The sequence below is a fragment of the Nannobrachium achirus genome (assembly GCF_963921795.1).
Source record: "Nannobrachium achirus genome assembly, chromosome: 1".
NCBI lineage: Eukaryota > Metazoa > Chordata > Actinopteri > Myctophiformes > Myctophidae > Nannobrachium > Nannobrachium achirus.
This window is the reverse complement of record NC_137810.1, coordinates 64,625,169-64,646,677: the sequence shown is the minus strand read 5'-3', so window position 1 is coordinate 64,646,677 and position 21,509 is coordinate 64,625,169. Positions and strand designations below refer to the sequence as shown.

The 21,509-nt window shown below is 43.5% G+C and overlaps 1 protein-coding gene across 1 annotated transcript in view; it reads right to left on the bottom strand.

Moving 5' to 3' along the window:
* Window positions 1-21,164, bottom strand: part of LOC308281209 (CD276 antigen-like) — a 35,492-nt gene extending 14,328 nt beyond the window's left edge. Inside the window, exons 1-2 of the mRNA XM_080721330.1 lie at window positions 20,845-21,164; window positions 1,940-2,023 (exon numbers count right to left, since the gene is read on the bottom strand). Of these exons, the coding sequence (XP_080577456.1) occupies window positions 1,940-2,021 (82 nt within the window). The 5' untranslated portion in view covers window positions 2,022-2,023; window positions 20,845-21,164. The remainder of the gene's footprint in view (window positions 1-1,939; window positions 2,024-20,844) is intronic.
* Window positions 21,165-21,509: the final 345 nt, after the last annotated feature.

Genomic DNA, 21,509 nt, shown 5'->3' with positions numbered 1-21,509 from the left:
TGATTAAGCCAAAACCATGCATGTTCACTATGAAGTTCTGAAGACATGATCAAAATCATTAATTCATTAATATAGATTTTCAGACACCCAAACAGTACTTTTTCACACCCACTGCAATACACCATAACAATCATAACATATTATGAAAGGTAATCGGGCCTAGTTGTAATACATTGTAATATCAGGCCTAATCATTTATTGTAATCACTCCTATAATGCATTAGTCACTATAAGTCGTCATTTGGTACCTTATAATTATCGCACAATTACCTCTTATAATGACTTATACTCACACTACAGTGCATTATGACAGTGATTATATGATAACATCATTACAATGTATCAAAGTATCAATAGAAATTCAGAGGTTTATAATACACTATGATTCTGGCCAAAAGAAAATATCAGTGAGTGACCAGTAATTATGAAGCATAATGATACTTGTCTTTATAAGGCATTACAAAAGTCTTCATAATGTTATGATTGAATTATGAGTGCTTATGAGAGCTGTAATGTTATAAGTCAATTACAAGAGTGTTAAAGCTGTAATTATAAGCCAATTACAATGCATTCATTTATATTTTACCTTACACAAATATCATTTTTTTTGTGTTATGATCATTGTTGTGAAGCATTATGAGTAGACTATTAATGAGTTATTATAACTATGACTACACAGTGTTATAATGCATCTTACGTATGTTTATAACGCAGACATGGGATGCATCGCAACGTTACCAAAACGGTAGTTAATGAGAATAACCTATATAGTTTCTGTCTTTGAGTATGATTAGCTGAAACATAACCTGACTGCGCCAGATGTGGCAGCAGCAGCGGTACGCACTACTGCCACCATCTGGCGCAGTCAGGTTAGCTGAAACACGTTCAAAGCCATAAAATGCTCTTTAAACACAAAGAGGGTATGCATCATATGCCACTCAGCGCCACTCAAGCACTTGTTGGGAAACTCTTACTGACTCCTCCTCACTCCTACTGACTCATGACTCCTGCTAACTCCTCATAACTCTAACTCTTACATCATCACCCTTAGCTGAGCTGTTTAGTTTGTATGATGTTGATGTTCCATCAATGTCTACTCAAGTCTGCTCTCAGAGTTTTACATGTTTTGAACGCATGGGGGCGATATTAGACAAATAATGTATGTATCATGTGCCACTCTGCACCACTCAAGCCATCAGGGAAACTCCCACTGACTCCTCCTCACTCCTACATACTCTTGACTCCTACTGACTCCTTCTGACTCTGTTTTTTGCCACCCAGTAGGTGTTCCCGCATAACCTCCAGGTACGATGAGGTCACGCGCATACCCTCTATACATTACTGCACCAAATTATGTTTTCTAAATGATTTTGTTGTGTCATTACTACAGCATGATTACAACATTAACTATTCAGGATCTTTCATGCATTTGTATCTTTGTATTCTTTGTGTTACTTAAGATATGTATGTCTATGATTTTCATGTTTCCATATTTGTTGTCCTCCCTTTCAATGTAAATGTTATGTAAGCAGGGCCGGATCTAGCCTTTAGCACTAGGTGGGGCAGGAAGAAATGATAGGGGAGTCACCATCCCATGCCGCGAAGTGGCGTGGGCGTGAAAAAAAAAATTCTATGCCCGAAATGCATAGAAAACTAAGCATTTTGGCACACGTATACCTATAACACACAACACAAACAGGTCTTACACTTATCTCTCTCTCTATCTCTATCTCTCTCTCTCTCTCTCTAATATCTTATCAGTTTATCTATCCATCTACCTAGTTGTAGCATAACATTTCAAATAGTTTAATATTTTTGAAATGTTAGATTTTTGCATGCCATCATTTTGCCTATGCCTAGATCCGGCCCTGTATATGTAAGGGCTACACCAGTTCTAAAAAAAATAATAAAAACATAAATACAAATTGCAGTAATTTACCTCGAGTGCAGCAGAGTAGAACTAGAAGAAGACGTGAGGAATGAATCTGATCGTAGATCACATGTGGGTACGTCATCTTCATATCTGAAAACAATACGGAAAAAATAAAGCTTAGTTCTGCTGCTGCAGCAAGCCCACAATAATAATAGTAGCTAAGAGGACTGTAATCCTTTGGGTGGGGGATATTAGTAGCCTGTCATAAATCACTTAAAGCGTTCTAATGTTACATTTGAAGCCCAAATGGCATCAATTGTAACAGCATGATTTACAAATGTAACACAGATAAAAAACAGCATTAAACAAATTGTGTTTCGTTTAAATCAATTATATTTCATTCAAGCAACTATTTGACATTGTTTTCATACCAAGGATGTGATAAGATACTATATCATATTTAAGGAAATTATTAAATAATACCGGATGTACAGTACCAGTTCGAGCGTTTGAGTGAATTCCATGGGAAAATACATTGATTACCTAAAAAGATAGCAAGTTTGATTGATGCAACATGTTATACGTCTGACTTAGAATACACTGTAATTGAATGTCAGCTGACTGAACACAATATTGGCCAATATGTCAAATATGTCAATATTACATTATCATGTTATATGTAAAATTGTGTTACAATTGGTCCACAATTTGCGCACCAGCATGCATAGCAAGTTAAAACAATGTATACTAATGAAGAACAGATACATGCAGACAGCCATCTAGATTTTATCTCAGCAACATTAAAGAAAAGATTTGCAGACCAAAGATACTCAAGGTGACATTCATTAGTTAGACGTTCATTACGACCCTGGTCACATACTGATGTGATAATGTCATGATGGCATTGACCAATCAAGAGTTAATGTGCTTGTTACAATTATGAGGCTCTCCCCCTACAACTACACGATCGCGGGTCCATTTGATTCTGGCCAGAAAAAAAACGCCACAGACCAAATCGAGAGATAAAGAAACTCTGGTTGCAATTATGCCTATAGAGAGAGAGACTTTTTTAACTTTTAAAAGACCCCCTTTATTGTCATACTACTGTTCATATATTATCACATACAGTACAACAATAATACAAAATAAAAAAATGCTCCTGGCACTTTTCCTTAAAAAAACAGCAAGACAATATTGACCTTTACAGTAGGGGTCTTCAACAGGGGGTCCGCGACCCCTAGGGGGTCCGCGGAGGTACTGCAGGGGGTCCGTGAAATTATTGCTTAAAAAAAAAAAAAAAACATTTTTTTCCTTTTTTTGAGCGGTGGTCACAACGCTCCTATACTTGGCCGTGTGTGTGGGTATGTCTGTCTGTCTCCGTGTCTGTCTGTCTGTCTGTCTGTCTGTCTGTAGCCTGCAGTAACCTTTTCTGACCACACATGTTAAGGGAGGGGCGCTGTTGTTCAGGCCAGGCCAGACCAGGCACACACACACACACACACACACACACACACACACACACACACACACACACACACACACACACACACACACACACACACACAGGGGGGAAGGGGGGGGGGAACCACCGCTCAGTTCACACGGGTGTGTTTTTTCCTTTTTTTTCACATTTATGTTAAAAAATAAATCATGATTCTATCCATTTTGAATAGCTTGAATACATGATTACAATGCAATTGACAGATTGTCATTGGTTCTCAGTTAATAAGTAGTATGTTTAGAAATGGTAGTGGTACGGCCCACCCTGCTCGCTGTAACTTGTACATGTTTAAAATAAAAAATATGACGTAGCCCCGACCCCCCCCCCCCCCCCCCCCCCCCCCCACCCTACGAGGTGGTAGGGGGTCCCTGCTCCATCTCCCTATCAGTTTGGGGGTTCCCGGCCTGAAAACGTTGAAGACCCCTTAAACCAGATTCTTCAGACACATAAATCCTCCCATCTTTTTTGAAATAGTGGAAAAACAATTCAATTAATACAGAGGGTTCAGTCAATAATTTGATGCCGTCATCTCTACGTTGTTCCTACTCTACACTGGGTCCTCCCCATAGAGTATATAATAGAGAGCGACAGCCCCGCCCCCAGCCATTCATTTCAATGCAAGTGCTCAGTGGCGTTTTGAAGCATGCGGAAGTAGCTAATCCAGGTGCTTTCTGGGGGAAATTGGCCACTACCTAGTGGCCAAAATGTTTGACGTCGAGACGTAATGACGTCACGAACGACATCGACGTCCATTGAACCCTATTGTAGACCCCAGCGGCACTCTCTTATGCTCGTGCATGTATGTTTCACCCCGCCTGAAATTCCAGCTTTGGCCAGTAGGGCGACCGCTTCAATGTTTACAAGCCGTTCTGGGGGCTTGGTCCTCCCCCACACCCATCCCGCCTTCAAAGTCCTGGACACACCATTGTCATCCAAGGTACAGTGCAAGTCAACATTTTGACACTTCTATCCATCAGGTTCAGGTCACAGTACTCCACATCCGAACTCCTTATAAGCTCCATGTTTTCCATACAGTTTATATGTCCATTGTCTCAAAAACCATTCAACATAGCAACCTGATCTCAGCAGTTGCACCCTCGAACAGATCAGCTGCTTGCTCGTCCGCCATGTTGTCCATTTATTGAGGGCACAAAGGCCAAATGCCAGGGCAGGAAGGCCATCAAATAAAACAATATTTGAGTCCATTGAAATAATTAATTGAATTTAAGGGTTACATTTTAAATGTAATATGTAGACTATCTGCTGTGAAATAAATAAATTGGTATTTACAATCTGATCCATGCTCAGCCCTGCACAAATCAAAGATACTGAATTGGTTTAAAATGGGGACTCTACAAAAGACACTGGTCACTGGTGTCTACATGACAAGAAAGAGACACTGGTGTCTACGTATTGACAAGGAAGAGACAGAAGAGAAAGTAGTACAGTCAGCTGCTGGGGCATTAAGGCCACTGTGGCCTCAGGTCATGCCATTGGTTTGAGGGGCACAAGGCCAAACTGAGGGGCAACGACAACCATGGCCTTCATGGCCTCCCTGAAATTCCTGCTCTGACTGTGGCATTAGTCCATCCTGGCTCCACCAACCAGAGGCTCTCCCACAGAACAGCAGAGCAATGCAACAGTCTCCACCATTGTCCAATTGAAGAGACCTCGACCACCACTTATTTCCGGGTTGGTTGTGAACCGTTGTGTCTACACTAGAGCTGGGATACCCGACCGAAAACCCGCGGGGCCTGTCGGTACCCGAGGGTACGGGCTCGGGTCGGACGCATTTTCATAATAAATTGTCGGACGTCGATTCGGGTCGGACAATATTTTTGATATAGCCTCTGCCTTCCTATGACATGCATCATGCACTCTCTCTGATGATGCACGCAGCGTGCAACTCCTGTGTGTGTGTGTGTGTGTGTGTGTGTGTGTGTGTGTGTGTGTGTGGGGCACTGTGTGTGTGTGTGTGTGTGTGTGTGTGTGTGTGTGTGTGTGTGTGTGTGTGTGTGTGTGTGTGTGTGTGTGTGTGTGTGTGTGGCACTGTGTGTGTGTGGCTGCTCGCGCTAATGCTGCAGCTGCCTGGAGACATAACCCTGAGCATGGAGAAAAGTCGCACGCTGAGGTAAACACGGTGTTGCTGAGAGGATTCCCACCACGGAGAATGGACTTTCAACAACGCAAAACTACTTTTGGTTTGGTGAGTAGTTAAGTAGTTTAGTTTATTTTGACTCAAGTTGAGCGCTCGTAGAGGCTGAGAAATCCCAGTCTAGTCATTTAGCGAGTTTCGGAATCGATGGGCGCAGTCCGAAGGCGTCGCAGCCGATTATCTCCGGAACGTTTAGGCTTCTTGCAGATGAAGAATTAGTTTTGGGAGAATTCGTTTTGGGAGTGATTGCGAGTTCGATCTGAGATCTGGTGAGAGCAGAAGCGAACAAAGAGGAAGACAATGGGGGAGCCGCCGGCTTTATACGGCTCCACCCTTCGGGCCTATAACATGAGTGACATGCCCTTCGTCCAATAAGATGGACCTACGGGAGCAAAAGTGATGACGTTTCTGTGATTTGGGGCGGCACGAGCGCCTTTCCCGAGGGGAGGGGGAGTCCCGAAAGAGCACAAACAAACATTTCATTCTCTCTGTAGTGGTAAAAAAGTGTAGGCCTACAGCGAGCTTGAACCTTATTTTTATTTCCTGGTCTTCGTCATTCAAAAGCACATAAACTATTCTTCTATGTGACGGTGACACACATGTTTTAAATCAGGGGACTTGCAGCCTGATGGCAATTGTTTTTTTATTGGTGACTTTGCCAAACCTGGCCAACTCTTGCACAATAATGTAACGTTTAGCAAACGGAGTGAGGCAGCTCGCCTCCTACGGGAGGCGAAACCCAGCCCCCCACTCAGCAGACAATTAACGAAATTATCGAAACAAAGCGGATAAAAGCGCCAAACTTTTTTTAGGCTTCTTTAGGACCTAACAATGGATTTTAGCCTTGGGTACCAAACTTTATTTTGATATTTACCCATATAATATCCATATCAAGTTGGGCTCCCATCGACTTTCTATACAGGAGGAAAATACCTAGAAAGAAAATCTGCTTTAAGTAGGATGTGAGGGGTCTAACTAGGGGTTTGTCATGATTCTGAATCCATTGCAAGCATTTGTTTTGCACAAAAAACTTTCATTGGGCTATAAATGGCCCCACAAAACGATGGTTTAGTGATGAGTCATAATTTTTCACAGTTTTTTGGGTGTTTTTGGGGGCCATTTCTAGTACAAGGAAAGTTTTTTGTGCAAAACAAATGCTTGCAATAGATTCAGAATCATGACAAACCCCAGGTTAGACCCCTCGTTAGGTCCTAAAGAAGCCTAAAAAAAGGTTTGGCGCTTTTATCCGCTTCGTTTCGATAATGTCAAAAACCAGCGTTAAGCAACACGCTCACACACTCACTCAGAGAGAGAGAGAGAGAGAGAGAGAGAGAGAGAGAGAGAGAGAGAGAGAGAGAGAGATCGTGGAATGAGCAACACAGCCAGCCAGACATGAGTTAGACCAATGAAACACTTTGATTCTGTTGATTTGGCCATGATGTCATAGGCACAGAGGCACCCGATTGGTTCACCCTGATTTAGAACACGTTTAGGCCGGAGAAAATACGTCATAAAAAACGATGTCATAGACACGGAGGCACCCGATTGGTTCACCCTTTAAGCCGGAGAAAATAAACATGGTGTCCAATCAAATGCTTACTTGATTATGAATTGACCAAACTGAACAGACCAATGAATTTGAATTTCAAAATTGTATTAAATGAATATCACCCATAAGCAGAGAAAATAACCACACTTTGAGACAGACTGTGGATAATTTCACAGGTTATAAATGATAGGCAGCTAATACAAGTTTAAAATACAAATAAACAGACCTTTGAAAAACCTCTTAGGTGTTAGTCTTGGCTTTGAGCTCTAGAGGCAAATAAGGTCACATATCGTTGTGACTTGGTTGTCTAACTGACGACAAGGACCACCAGAGTCCTCAGGCTCTGGTAGCAGAGTTGGTCCAAACCTCTTATAAGGTATTGGTCTAGATGCGATATTACTAATAATTCATCTTCTGGCCTCTTTCATTCTCGAATGGTTTTGCCTTTAAATACTTCGGCTTTGCCGAAATAATTAGTATAGTGTCATGAACAAAAATAACTACACTTTTAGATAGACTGTAGATAACTTCACAGGTTATAAATGACAGGCAGCTAATCCAAGTTTAAAATACAAATAAAGAGCCTTTGAAAACCCTCTTAAGCCTTGGTCTTGGTGTTGAGCTCTAGAGGTATGGCTCAAAGTATCTAAATATCCATCCATCCATCTTCAACCGTTTATCCGGAATCGGGTCGCGGGGGTAACAGTTCCAACTGTGACTTCCAAAACCGGTCATGTTATAAATTGACCAAACTGAAAGACCATTGAATTTGAGTTTCAAAATTGTATTAGATGAATATCACTCATAAGCGGAGAGAATAACCACACTTTTAGACAGACTGTGGATAATTTCACAGGTTATAAATGACAGGCAGCTAATACAAGTTTAAAATACAAATGAACAGCCTTTGAAAAACATCTTAGGTCTTGCTCTTGGCCTTAAGCTCTAGAAGCAAATAAGGTCATTTATTGTTGTGACCTGGTTGCCTAACTGACGACAAGACCACCAGAGCCTGAGATGGTCCAAACTCAGGCTCTGGTCTCAAGCCAGAAATTCCTTTCTGGCTTGGTTAAACGTACCACAGCTTGACTTTTTGGACTTTTTGGTCCTCGGTGATATTACGTTTCTTCTCCTGTTCTGAGAAAGAGAGAGTGATGTCTTCTAAGACAGTTTCTGTATAGCCTTCATAGTGATCTGCTGGAACAGGTTCCAATTCTCTTGTATTCCTCTGTACAGGTGGGTCTCTCCTTAGGTCCTTAAGTGATAGGTGCATCTTTTCTGTCGGTCAGTCTGTAACTCCACATTTTGTCCATTGATCTCATCTCACTAAGGGTCTGTGAAATCTCATTACTATCTCTAGTTTTATACTGATTTCCTATACTAAGGGTCTGTGAAATCTCATTACTATCTTTAATTTCCTATACTGACAGTGATGTCATACTTGTCATTACTATCTTTAGTTTTATATTAATTTCCTATATTGACAGTGATGTCATACTTGTCATACTCCTCCTCCTCATTAACCACATAAAATGACAGATGCCGTCGTGTTTGCACCGCTCACTTCGCACCGGTGCGATTTTTTATTTTCCTTATTACTTGTGGGAGAGTGCAATCATTCAATGTACCAAGCAACAAAGGTGAATACAAAGAGAACAGTATTTCAGGCCTGCCAGGCCGCTACCCACACACGTTTGGCTCTGTTTCATCATTCCATGAATGCCAGATGCTTACAAGCTGTACCTCGTTGTAAAGGTGACTAATCAACAATAGGGGAGGGCAGGGCTCGTTGTGCTGCGGGGCCAATTGATATTCTCCATTTAAACCAATAAAATGTAATGTAAAATGCTCTCAATCAGTTTTCTAACATCTTTGGACAGCCCCTTCCGGTTCATGACGATTGCAACGGTATGTCCAGTGTATATATATAAATAGAGAGAGTTATGACACTTAGGTCGACTCCCATTGTAAGCGTGGAAAGTCACTATTTAGCGTACTGGAGCCTGGTGATATTCCTGCTGCTCTTCAGCTTCGTCCACCTCCATTGTAACCAAGGCATTAAATAGACTAAATCACGTCTTTTCCCCCTTTTAGCACATTCACAGGCCTCTCCAAGTTAATTTAAGTCAATTTTAAAGTAAATAAAGTAAATCATTTAAAAGTCAATAAAGTCAAATTTCTTACATTAAACATTAACTAGAGACGATTACGTGAAATAATAATAATAATAATAAGCCGATTTCACTTCATTGGACCAGCTCTCAAGCAAGCAGGTCTTTTCACCAACAGCCTGTCAGCAAATTTTCGTCTAGCACTTTGAATTCAGTCGTCAAACAGTCACAATATACCTCATTTTAATAATTTGTCCTCTATTATGTCATGTACGTTTTAACCCTACTTTATTTTAGGTCTTACAATGAATTTAGTCAAAAGGGGTCGGTTGTGCAGCCCCTGCAAAGATATACAAGCGACCCCGCCGTCATGGTTACAAGCTGCTGCTAAAGCTAAATGATTAGTATAGAGGCTAAAGAGACTTCGCTCATCAGCTGGGCAGGGGTTTTGGTGGTAATTTGTTTCTTCCCATTTTAATTTGTGTCTAATGCCTGCAAAACACTATTCTGCCACTGGTTTGGCCTATGATATGATGAATTAGCCTATGCTTATAGGCTACATGCAATGACTCATGAGACATTTCAAATGTCTTAACTATTTATTTAATCATCTATCTATAAATGCGAGAAGTCTCTGCGTGTCTGTCTGTCTGTCTGTGTGTCTGTCTGTAATCCGCGTATCTCGAGAACCGTTCGTCCCACCGGCTTCAGATTCGGCACGCGCGTTCCCCGCCGCGGCACGGAGTGCAGTGCCGGGTCTCGACCCGACCCGACGCGCGGTTTTCCCGAACCGGCGCGAAACGTTCGGAATCTCCTTATGCGGGGTTGATTGTTGACATCAGGCTGTTCCGGAGGAAATCGGCGAAAGCTCTGACTCATTGTGACATCACTTCATAAAAGGCTCTGACATCACGTACGCCACATGAGTCAACAAAAAATCTCTGAATATCTCCATATATAGCATATATGGGCATAAAATGGACGCAGAATCACAAAGATCTCCATATACGGGCATAAAGGGACACAGACAGACGGATACAGAGATCTCCATAAATGGGCATAAAATGGACGCAAATGGCATATATGGGCATAAAATTTACGCAGAATCACAAAGATCTCCATATACGGGCATAAAGGGACACAGACAGACAGATACAGAGATCTCCATATATGGGCATGAAATGGACGCAAATAGACAGATATCTCCATATATGGGCATATATGGGCATAAAATGGACCCAGAACTATATCTGCAGTGATCTCCATATATGGACATAAAATGGACACTGACAGACAGACAGACAGATAACAGATATCTCCATATATGGGCATAAATGGACACAGGCAAACAGATGGTCAAAACGGGTCCTATGACAACAGGTATAATGGGGTTTGCATTAAAGGGCGGGGCATTCATTCCCTATTTACATCGTTCCCGAGTTGGCCAGGTCGCCGACTAGACGCCCAGCTTCTAGTTCTAAGAATAGTAGAAAGATAATTAGGCTGTTTGCAAGTATAGGCCCACCTCTTATGAATGGTGAGACGACACAGTGAGACGACATAGTGAAGATGGTTGATGAATAAATTATTAATAAATTAAAAGATATGAATAAATCCATAACCAAAATAAGACAGACGAGCCAAAGGACTATATCTTAGATTGCTGTATTTGAAGAGAGTCAGACAAGGAGACAAACAGTGAGCTACCATCCTGGTGGCAGCTCTGCTAATTCTCTCTCTTCCAAAATGGAAGTTAACATTCAGTATATAAAGAGTACAGATTATGACAGTAAGATCTTCGTGGGACTCATTGATTCGTTCCCAGATCATAAAAAGGAAGACAGTGACACGTAGTGTTGGTAACTTTCCACTAGTGACATACAGTATATCATGATTTCGTAGTCAGGGCAACCAAAGTTACTATGACCTGTAATCCATTAGCCTGAACTTACAGTATACGACCGAAATATGGTCTCCTATACTGTAAATTCAGTTCATAATATAACTTATATGGTCATATGAGCTTCATACACAAATCATACAATTATGTATCATAATTCATATCTAACAATGGTAAGAGGAGATGAGTTTTGCCTGGAAGTTGCAACAATGGCACACCTGACTTCATGGTTAATTCGATTAAGAATAAAACACAAGTTAAAGAAAACATGTCTCTGCACACATATTATTAGTTAAAAAAATATAAAAAATGGTTAATGTGACCCTTTTATTTAATTTAGAATAAGCAGAACAATTGGCCCATACAGGGTCACAATGTAATGGATCGATATAATGGACCTAATTTTGGCATATTAATCGTACCGTTGTTTTTAAAGCCTTATTATTGTCATACTTGAAAGAGTGTACAAACAACAAAGCTATGACATTTTTTTTTTCTAATCTTACATTTTATATTTTTGCAGTAGGCTATTTTAACTGTAATCCTAGTTTGTCCTGTTATCCACCTCTTTCCGCAGGAATTTACTGGAACATGTTTTGCACCACACTTCCGGTTAACAGCAGACATACCGTACAAGCACACGTCGCGTCGCAGATGCAGCCGTTGTGAGCTTGTAGATCACACTCGGCTGCGGCGCTGGAAGCTCCGTGCAACTTCTGCGCAATGCACGATGGGATGTTGGAAAGTTGTGGATAAGTAAATCCTGATATTTGGACTCCACTTGCACTTCCGTGCACTTAGTGCAGCTGAAGTGAAGGCCTAGACCATCCAAGGGTGGGGGGGGGGGGGAGCTACTAAAGACAGGGGCTCAGTGCAGTCAGAGTACAATGGAAAAACAAAGATGAAAATGTTCAGAGATTAGAGAAGACCAAGGTGAAGACCATAACTATGGTGAAGATGGGTGTAAGACGTGGAGAATTCTCCGAATTGATACCGATCGAAAAAGCAGCAAAGTGCCCATTCTGAAACTCCCCCTTCTCTAGAGTTGTATGGTAATGGTACAGTCCAAAGTAAACACAGTCTGCCAAGTACAAAAGAAAAAATCAAACCTCGGTTCGAAGTGAAGCGGTGAATTTGAGCAGTTCCAGATCTGTTTTTTATTCTATGTGTTCTAGATCTATGAATTTAGTGTTCTAGATCTATAAATTCTATGTGTTCTAGATCTATAATTTCTGTGTTCTAGCTCTATATTACCCATTTGAAGCTATGTGCTCCAAAATATGTGCAGAGTGTAAAGTAAGTAACTGGTGCGTGTATGAGAATATGTCGGAGCATCATAATATAAGGAGCAGCCAATGGAGGAGTGCAGTGTATTGAGACAGCCAGAGTTGATAAATGAGTTCTATCCGTCTGTCATTCAATGTTATATGAGATACATAAAGGTTTCCTGTGTAAATAAGCCGAAAAGATTACTAGGATCCTTTTAGTTGACCTTGTACCAGTGAATTGTAGGCCTACTGTCATGAAACATTACTTTTTCCTATGCAAACTTCTAATAAAGTCTTCAATCAATCACTCAATCTCTCTTGAAGAAGTTGCACATGAACTCTGCTGCCAGACTGAGGGGCTCCAACAAGACCACTCTGACAAGCTTTATGCTGGGTGCAGTAAATGTATTTGTCTGCATATAGCCCAATGAGCCCATAATATTAACAGCTACATCTTTATTTTATTTGTAGGCTATTTGTCACATTAAGTGAATATTGTGTGCCAATATATATGTCAGGGTTAGATAGAGAAACGGTTAAATAGAGAAACGGAGCGCTCGTCGTGCGGCGCGGGGCGGAACAAGCGGTCGCTTTGAGCCACAACAACGTAGCGTCGGCAGGAATGATAACGCCTCACCCCACGGAGGTTAGGGTTAGGGTTAGGGTTAGGCATAGTTTTACTGAGGTTAAGGTTAGGGTTAGGGTTAGTTAGGCATAGTAAGCTAATGGCTAAACACAGCCGAGCTAGGCTAGTAAATAAACAACGAAAGAGTCGCAAACGAGTGACGTCAGCGCCTACACTAGTGAATGGCTGTTGTCGCCATCTGGTGGTGATTGGTGTGTGGTGAACGGCAAAACGAGTGCTCTTACCACGATCTGACTGAGTTACCCAATCTAACTGTAACATATATATTATATCTGCCCAGCCTGCAGTGCGCATGTGCGCACCTGTGTGAGTGAGTTGTCGTTGAGTGGCAGATAAAAGTAAAGTGAGTCCTTTGATGTTAACGTGCAAGCAGCGTCTCCGCGTCCTGTGTTCCTCTTAAATATTGCTTAATCTAAATAGATTACGAGCGTATGAAAATGCCACATGGTGTCAGAAAGTGAACTAAACGTTGGGAGAGAAGAAGGATTATAACTTTGAGACTTTTGAACGTGCGTGTGCATCGCCATGGCAAAGTTTTCCTCTCCGGAGCAAATGGATTTTACCAAGCCGGCGACCTGGCCAGATTGGAAGCAAAGATTTTCCCGGTACAGAGTTGCAACAAAGCTGAGTGAGGAGGACGAAAATGTACAGGTCAGCGCCTTAATATACTCCATGGGAGCAGAGGCTGAGCACATAAATCCTTCACATTCACGACTCAAGGTGATGCAAACAAATATGCCCCAGTGGTTGCTAAATTCAATGAATATTTCGTCCCTAAACGGAACGTCATTTTTGAGAGGGCTAGATTTTACTCAAGAGCACAGCATGCCGGTGAAAACGTGGAAGCCTTCATTAGGCAGCTCTATGAGTTAGCAGAAACCTGCGAGTTTGGAGCCCAGAAAGATGACCATATGAGGGATAGATTAGTCCTTGGAATCCGTGATAAGCACCTTTCTCAAAAGCTACAAATGAGAGATGATCTGACGCTGCGCAGTGCAATAGAAATGGCGAGGCATTTTGAGCTAATTAAAGGACAAAACCAAGGCTCATCAGATAATGTTGATGATGTCAAAACCTTCAGACAGAAGGGGAGGAGAGATTATGGTGCAAGTGGAGCTAAAGCACACAGACAGAAAAACGAAAGATCAAAGGGAAACTGTGGAAGATGTCACAGGGAACACAGTGATCCAGACCAGTGTCCAGCTAAAGGAAAGAAATGTAACAAATGTAAGAAAATGGGACACTTTGCAGTAGCATGTTTCTCTAAGAGTGTGCGGGAGGTTACTGTAAATGACCAAGAAAGTGCACATGATGAAGAGGAGTCTTTCTTCCTCGGGTCACTCACCGAGCATAACACAAATGTGAACGAGGTCATTGCTGAGGATGAGCCACCTTGGCACACAACACTGAACATTGCTAATACTCCAGTGACTTTTAAGATAGACTCAGGGGCCGACACGTCAGTGATGACAGAAGCTACATATAATAGCCTAGCCAAAAAGCCCCAGCTTAAACCTGTAAAAACCACACTGGGAAGCCCAGGCGGCAATGTGACCACTAGAGGGCAGTTTTTGGCCAAAATCAAGGCTGAGTTGCAGGACAAACTGCGTGATTGCCACTTCAGAGTGGTTGTAGTCAAGTCATGTGGTGAGAACCTGCTTGGCCGTGCAGTGGCCACCAAGTTAGGCCTGATCAAGCGGCTGAATGAAATGAGTGTGTTCGGGGAGCTGGGCACATTAAAGGGAGATCCTGGGGGGATTGTGCTTAAAGATGGAGCCAAACCCTACAGTGTAGCCACACCACGACGAGTTCCTGTTCCACATGTTACCCAAAGTGGAGGAAGAGTTGAAATGGATGAAGTCACTGGGCATCATAGAGAAAGTAACGCAGCCAACACAATGGTGTGCACCTATGGTCCCAGTTGTAAAGAAGAACAATAAAATCAGAATATGTGTTGACTTGAAGAGGCTGAACGAATGTGTGGAACGGGAAAAGTACATCCTGCCTACTTTTAACGACCTTCTGCCAAAGCTAGCAGGGAGTACAGTCTTCACCAGCTTGGACGCGGCCAGTGGATTCTGGCAGATCCCCTTGGAGGAGAACTGTGCCCTGTTGACTACGTTTATCACCCCGCTGGGTAGATATTGCTTTAAGAGGCCGCCTTTCGGCATCACTTCAGCGCCCGAAATATTTCAGAGAAAGATGTCGGAGCTACTGGAAGGGCATGAAGGCGTTATAGTCTACATGGATGACATTCTAGTCTTTGGAGAAACCGCACAGCAGTATGACATGAGACCCAGCAAGGTGATGGAGTCCATCATGAAGTCTGGCCTCAAGCTCAACAAAGACAAGTGTAAAATGTCTCAAACAACGTTGGACTTCTTGGGCCAGGTAGTAAGCAAAGACGGCATTAAGCCAAACCCTGCGAGAGTTGCTGCTATCAGAGACCTGAGCGCTCCAACAAACGTTCCAGAACTCAGACGGTTCTTAGGAATGTTAACCTACATAGGTCGCTACCTGCCAAACCTATCCACCTGTCTCCAGCCATTGAATGACCTGCTAAAGTCTGACAGAGAATGGATCTGGGGTCCTCAACAAGAAAGAGCATTCACGGAGGTGAAATCGCTGATCTCCTCAGCACCAGCTTTAGTCTACTTTGACCCCCAGAGGTCCACCGTCGTCAGTGCAGATGCAAGTAGCTATGGCCTGGGAGGCGTATTGATGCAGGAGCATGACGGGACACTGAAGCCCGTGGCATTCTGTTCCCGTACTCTTACTGATGCTGAACGAAGATACGCCCAGATTGAGAAAGAATGTCTGGCAGGCGTGTGGGCATCAGAGCGTTTCTACCAGTACCTGTGTGGCCTAGAGTCATATGAGCTACAAACAGACCATAAGCCGCTGGTCACGTTGATCAACTCAAAATATCTGGATACAACACCCCTACGCTGCCAGCGTCTCCTCATTAGACTGATGAAGTTTAACCCTGTAGCTGTGTATGTCCCGGGGAAGAACCTTGTCGCTCTCGACACACTGTCCAGGCACCCGCTACAGAACACGGAACCGGACAGCCTGGAAAAGGAGGTCCAGGCATACGTTGATGCCATCGAGGAGAACGTAGGAGTCAGGAGGCCTGTCTTGGAACAGATCAAAGAGCAAACAGAGATGGACAGTGAGCTCCAGTGTGTCCTCAGCTACATAAAGAGTGGATGGCCAAGCCACATTAAAAGCGTAGCCATGCTGGCAAAGCCATACTTCCATGAGCGTGGAGCACTGAGTGAACTGAACGGGGTCCTGAGGCATAGCAACCAGATTGTGGTCCCGTGCAGCATGCGTGACGACATGGTCCATAAGATCCACCAGGGTCACCAAGGGCTGACAAAATGTAGGCAGCGCTACAGTGAGTCCGTCTGGTGGCCAGGCATTGGAAATGATGTGAAAGAACCCATACAGTCATGTCGCCACTGCAACATCAACCGACCCAGTCAGCACAGAGAGCCCTTAATGACTACTCCACTGCCGGAGCTGCCTTGGCAGAAAATCGCAGCTGATCTCTGTGAGTACAAAGGACGCCACTACCTTGTCATAATTGACTACTTCTCCAGGTGGCTGGAAGTTCTCAATCTGCTAAAGACAAATTGTGAGACAGTCATTGGGAAGCTGAAAAGCACCTTCAGTCGCTGGGGGGTCCCCACGGAGGTCCGAACAGACAATGGTCCTCAATTATCTGCGGAGATGTTCCAGAAGTTCGCGGCAGAGTTCGATTTCCTACATGTCACGTCCAGTCCCTATTTTCCCCAGTCAAATGGCATGGCTGAACGCGCGGTTCAAACAGCCAAAGGCATTCTCAAGCAGGATGACCCTCACCTGGCACTCCTGTGCTATCGCTCAACACCAACAGAGCCAACAAAAGAGAGTCCTGCCAAGCTCATGATGGGCCGGAACCTGCGTACAACCCTGCCAACTCTCATAGAGAATCTGAGACCTGCCTGGCCTGACTTGGAAAAGGTCAGGAAAAATGACAATCAAGCCAAGCAGTCCTACGAGAGGTTCTACAACCGTAGGTACTCAGCAAAGCCACTCCCGCCTCTCACCTGTGGTAACCAAGTTCGTCTTAAGATCGACGGTGAGAAGACGTGGGCGACTACAGTGGTGGTGCGGCGCGAGGAGGCGACGCCACGGTCGTTCACAATGGAAACAGGCCGAGGTGACACGCCCAGGAGGAACCGCAGAAACATCCGGCTGGTCAACGGGGAGACTCCAGCGGAGCCGCCAGTGGTCCCGTCTGAACCAGCACCAGTACACCCTGATCCTGTTCCCCCGGTGCTGAACACTGCAGAACCTGCCAGCAGCCACCCAGCGGCAGGGCCTGGAGGTCCTGTTGTCACCAGGAGCGGAAGAATGGTGAAGCCTAATCGTCGTTATGATAGTTAGAGAGAGATGGATGGCATAAGGGCAGAATAATCCCTGTCACCTCTCTCAAGGGGTCGTGGTGGTCCACCCACTCCCCTAGGATTTGCATGCTTGAAATTATTTACAGTTCATTGCTAAAGTTCATAAGTTAATGATAATACATTTTTGATGCACAAGATACTTGATGTTAAAAAGAAGAGAGTTTAAGTTGATTTTGCTAAAGGAAAAAAAAAGACTGTTTTGAATTACGTTTTGAGAATATATATATATTGCCTCTGGGAACTTTGGGGTTTCTTTACTTAAGAGGGGAGGTGTCACATTAAGTGAATATTGTGTGCCAATATATATATTATATCTGCCCGACTGCCCAGCCTGCAGTGCGCATGTGCGCACCTGTGTGAGTGAGTTGTGGTTGAGTGGCAGATAAAAGTAAAGTGAGTCCTTTGATGTTAACGTGCAAGCAGCGTCTCCGCGTCCTGTGTTCCTCTTAAACATTGCTTAATCTAAATAGATTACGAGCGTATGAAAACGCCACACTATTTATTTACACAAAAAAAAAAAAAAGGAAAAACTGTCAATTATTTTTTACAGTGTACTCAATCCAATGTCCATTTTTTTTGCGGTGGTCAGAAAGTGAAGGCACAACGTTTTTTACAGTGTAGGCAAGCAGAAGCAGTAGGGACGAGCTGGGCCCCTGATTCAGCCCGGGAAAAAGATTTGGAGAGGCCTTCATTGCGCGCGGCCGTTGGCCGCGCGCCTTCGGGACGCATCGCGAGGCACCAAATACTAACCAATGAGCGGTTACCCATCGTTTTTGTGGTATAAAGAATCTCTAATGATGTATGTAGACCATCAAGGCAAAGGATGTTATGTTGACAGTGACACATGCCTCATAACTTTGTATAAGCAAAATAAGACCAGCATAGATGACATTCACACTGCATTACCAACTAACTACTGCTAAGTGCTAACTTCTGTACCACAGTGCTGCATTGTTTTACAACAACAACTCAGGAACAGTCCATGAATTCTAGCTTGATCTAACCAAGATCACTACATAATCACATACATGCACAGCTATGTACTTTCAATACAGTATAATCCACAACAGTCCCATGGATAAATGAGCAAATAAAACATGCAGACCACCGTCATCACCAGCAAGTGAATATGAGAACATAGTCTACTCTGACTTGAGCCAAAAAAGTAACAATCAAACACTACCTTAAAAATAGCAGCTTAAATATGTGGAGATGTAGTGCAGAATATACAATCACTAATCAATAGCAGCAGTGCTCAAGCAAATGTGCAATAAGAGTCAAGCATGTGTACATAGAAATGGAATAGGAAATAGAAAGGAAAAAAGAAGCAGTAGGGATATTATGAATGGGTGAAGATTCAGAATGAACATGATTACATACAAAAATGAGTGCATGCAATCAGAACTTTGTCTAGTTAGCTAAAGTATTGAAAACAAGCTTTGGCTATAATGATCTGATAATACATCTACTGTACAAACAGGCTAGATCTATAGGCTATATGAGATTGGCATTACAGGAAATTCTTGTTTCAACAGCAATTCAGAGTTTTTAACAACATCTATGATCCTGTGAACATTTTGAGAGTTCAGTAAACAACTATGACTGAATTTCTGAAACAATAATATTGTGATGCCTACATATTGTTATACATGTCCTTTAAGCCCCCATGAGCACCAGGCAAGATGCATAACACTTAACCACTTTAACTCTGGTGTCCTGGTTTTGGGGATTTGAGGGGAGCAGAAATGCTGATTCATTGCTATAATGGAAGTAAATATAGACTTTTTGACTTGCTAGCTTTTAGATTATTTTTGCATGACATAATCATATGACTAATTTCCATACTTTAGATAACTAGTCTAGACACATTGTTGCAACAAACCAAACCATTCTTCATATTGATTTGGGAGCCCACACTTGACATTCAGCTATCATGTGTCACTAGTTTGTGCTTGAAAAGTTACCTATGCTTTAATAATGATGTTGGATAAGAAAGAAGAAAGCCAGGAAGAAGATTTTCTGTTGCTTGCTCACCCACATGGTGCACCTGATCCCCAAGTTATCATACATCACTTTCTTCCTTGAGGGTAACGTTACTGGCTCAATTGTAGCGCTGTGTATGTTTTGTTTTTTCTCTCTCTCCCTGTCTGCTCAACGTGTGTCTGTGCCGAAAAAGCTGATCTACAAGCCCATATCTGATCACTGATTTGACACGTTATGAGCTTGTAGATCAGCTGCAAAACCTGTATATGATTGGGTGGAACCCCTCGAGCCAATCAGATTTCAGCTAAATGTTGGACTATTCCAAGTTAGCGGGGGTATCACCAGTCACCCCCGTGTCAAACACTCAAGCTCATTAAGTGGACTGACCCATCATCCCAGTTCATTCTCAGGTCAGACAGCCAGGCACCGGGGCAGCGCGCATCCTTTGATATTGGCTGCGTGACACCCGACAAGTACGAAGCATACACACTCGCACAGGCAGTGCGCAGCTGAGAGCTGTAGCAGCTAATTAGATTGTGTGTCTCACTCGGCCGTTCAGTCAGTGTGTGTAACAGGCCGGCCGGTTGCTTTTTTTTTTTTTTTTTTTACCGGCGCGGCCTGGATAGGCCTGGATTGGACCGGCCGTTCGGGAAATGTCCCAGATTTCCCAATTGCCAGCACGTCCCTTAGCACTGTCTTCTATCAATGGATTTACACTTTTCTTTCTTGCACAAGTTGCACACGTGATTTATAGGGGAGCATTTAACAACATGGAGCACTAAGAACATGCAGCTCGTTTTGTGTGATAACGGCACTGATCACACAACAGCCTATAGCAGTGCACAAACACAGTGCATGCGTGGGGACTCTCTCTCTCTCTCTCTCTCTGTTTTCTCCGTGCGGTTTGTAAAGTTTCACTTTCGGTTTAGAAATCAGCATCGCGGTCTGTCTCTCTCTCTCTCTCTCTCTCTCTCTCTCTCTCTCTCTCTCTCTCTCTCTCTCTCTCTCGCGTGCGCGCGCATGCGCAGATCCTGTTCATACATACTGGACGACTGTGTATTGGAAGCGGGGGAGGGAGGGGAGGGGAGGAGCGGGAGGGGAGGGGAGGAGCGGGAGGGAGGGGAGGGGAGGAGCGGGAGGGGAGGGGAGGAGCGGGAGGGAGGGGAGGGGAGGAGCGGGAGGGGGAGGGGGAGGGAGGGGAGGAGCGGGAGGGGAGGGGGGGAGGGAGGGAAGGGGAGGAGCGGGAGGGGGGGGGGGGGGAGAGAGAGAGAGCGCGTTCAGTGCGGAGTCTGTGAACAAATAATTTCTGATGTAATTTTTCAGTTTTATGCAATCATCAATCAAGTCCAGTAATGTAGCAGAATAATCATACAGCACGCACTCATGAAATAAACTATTACGTACCTTAGACTTGCTTCTTGTGTGCACGCTCCTCGTTGGGCAGTCGCTGCTTGTTTCAGCTCAGCAGTTTTTCTAGTTTTTCGTTTTTTTCTAACTTTTTTTCCCGTCCTTTCTTCTACTTTTTTGGACTCTTATAATTGCCAGGCTTGGCTCCTTTTTTAGGGTACAGTACTCTTTTTCTTTTTCTTACTTTTTTGTAACTTGTAACATTAAACTGCTGTGCTGCCTCTGGGCAATTGAATTTCCCCCGTGGGATAATAAAGGTATCTACAGTATCTACTTCTTCAGTCCTAATGAAGCAGCAGATCAGAGTCCTGACTGACTCCTGACTCCTGACTGACTGTCAGACGACTGACTACAGGTCAGGGAGTGCAAGTTGAAAATGTTGTTTGAAGGACGGAACACCCTCTAGAGAGAGATAGGGAGAGAGAGAGCGAGAGGGCAGGCTAAGCGATGAAGGGCGGAACACCCTCTAGAGAGAGATAGGGAGAGAGAGAGAGGGCAGGCTAAGCGATAGACTCCGCCCCTCTAACAAAACCAACTGAACTCTTTGCTTGTGTGTTCAGTTCCACAGGACAGATGTTGGAGCAAGTCCACTACTCTCTCTCTAACACACTGTGGAACTGAACGCTCAGGGAAAGAGTTCAATGGTTTTGTTAGAGGGGCGG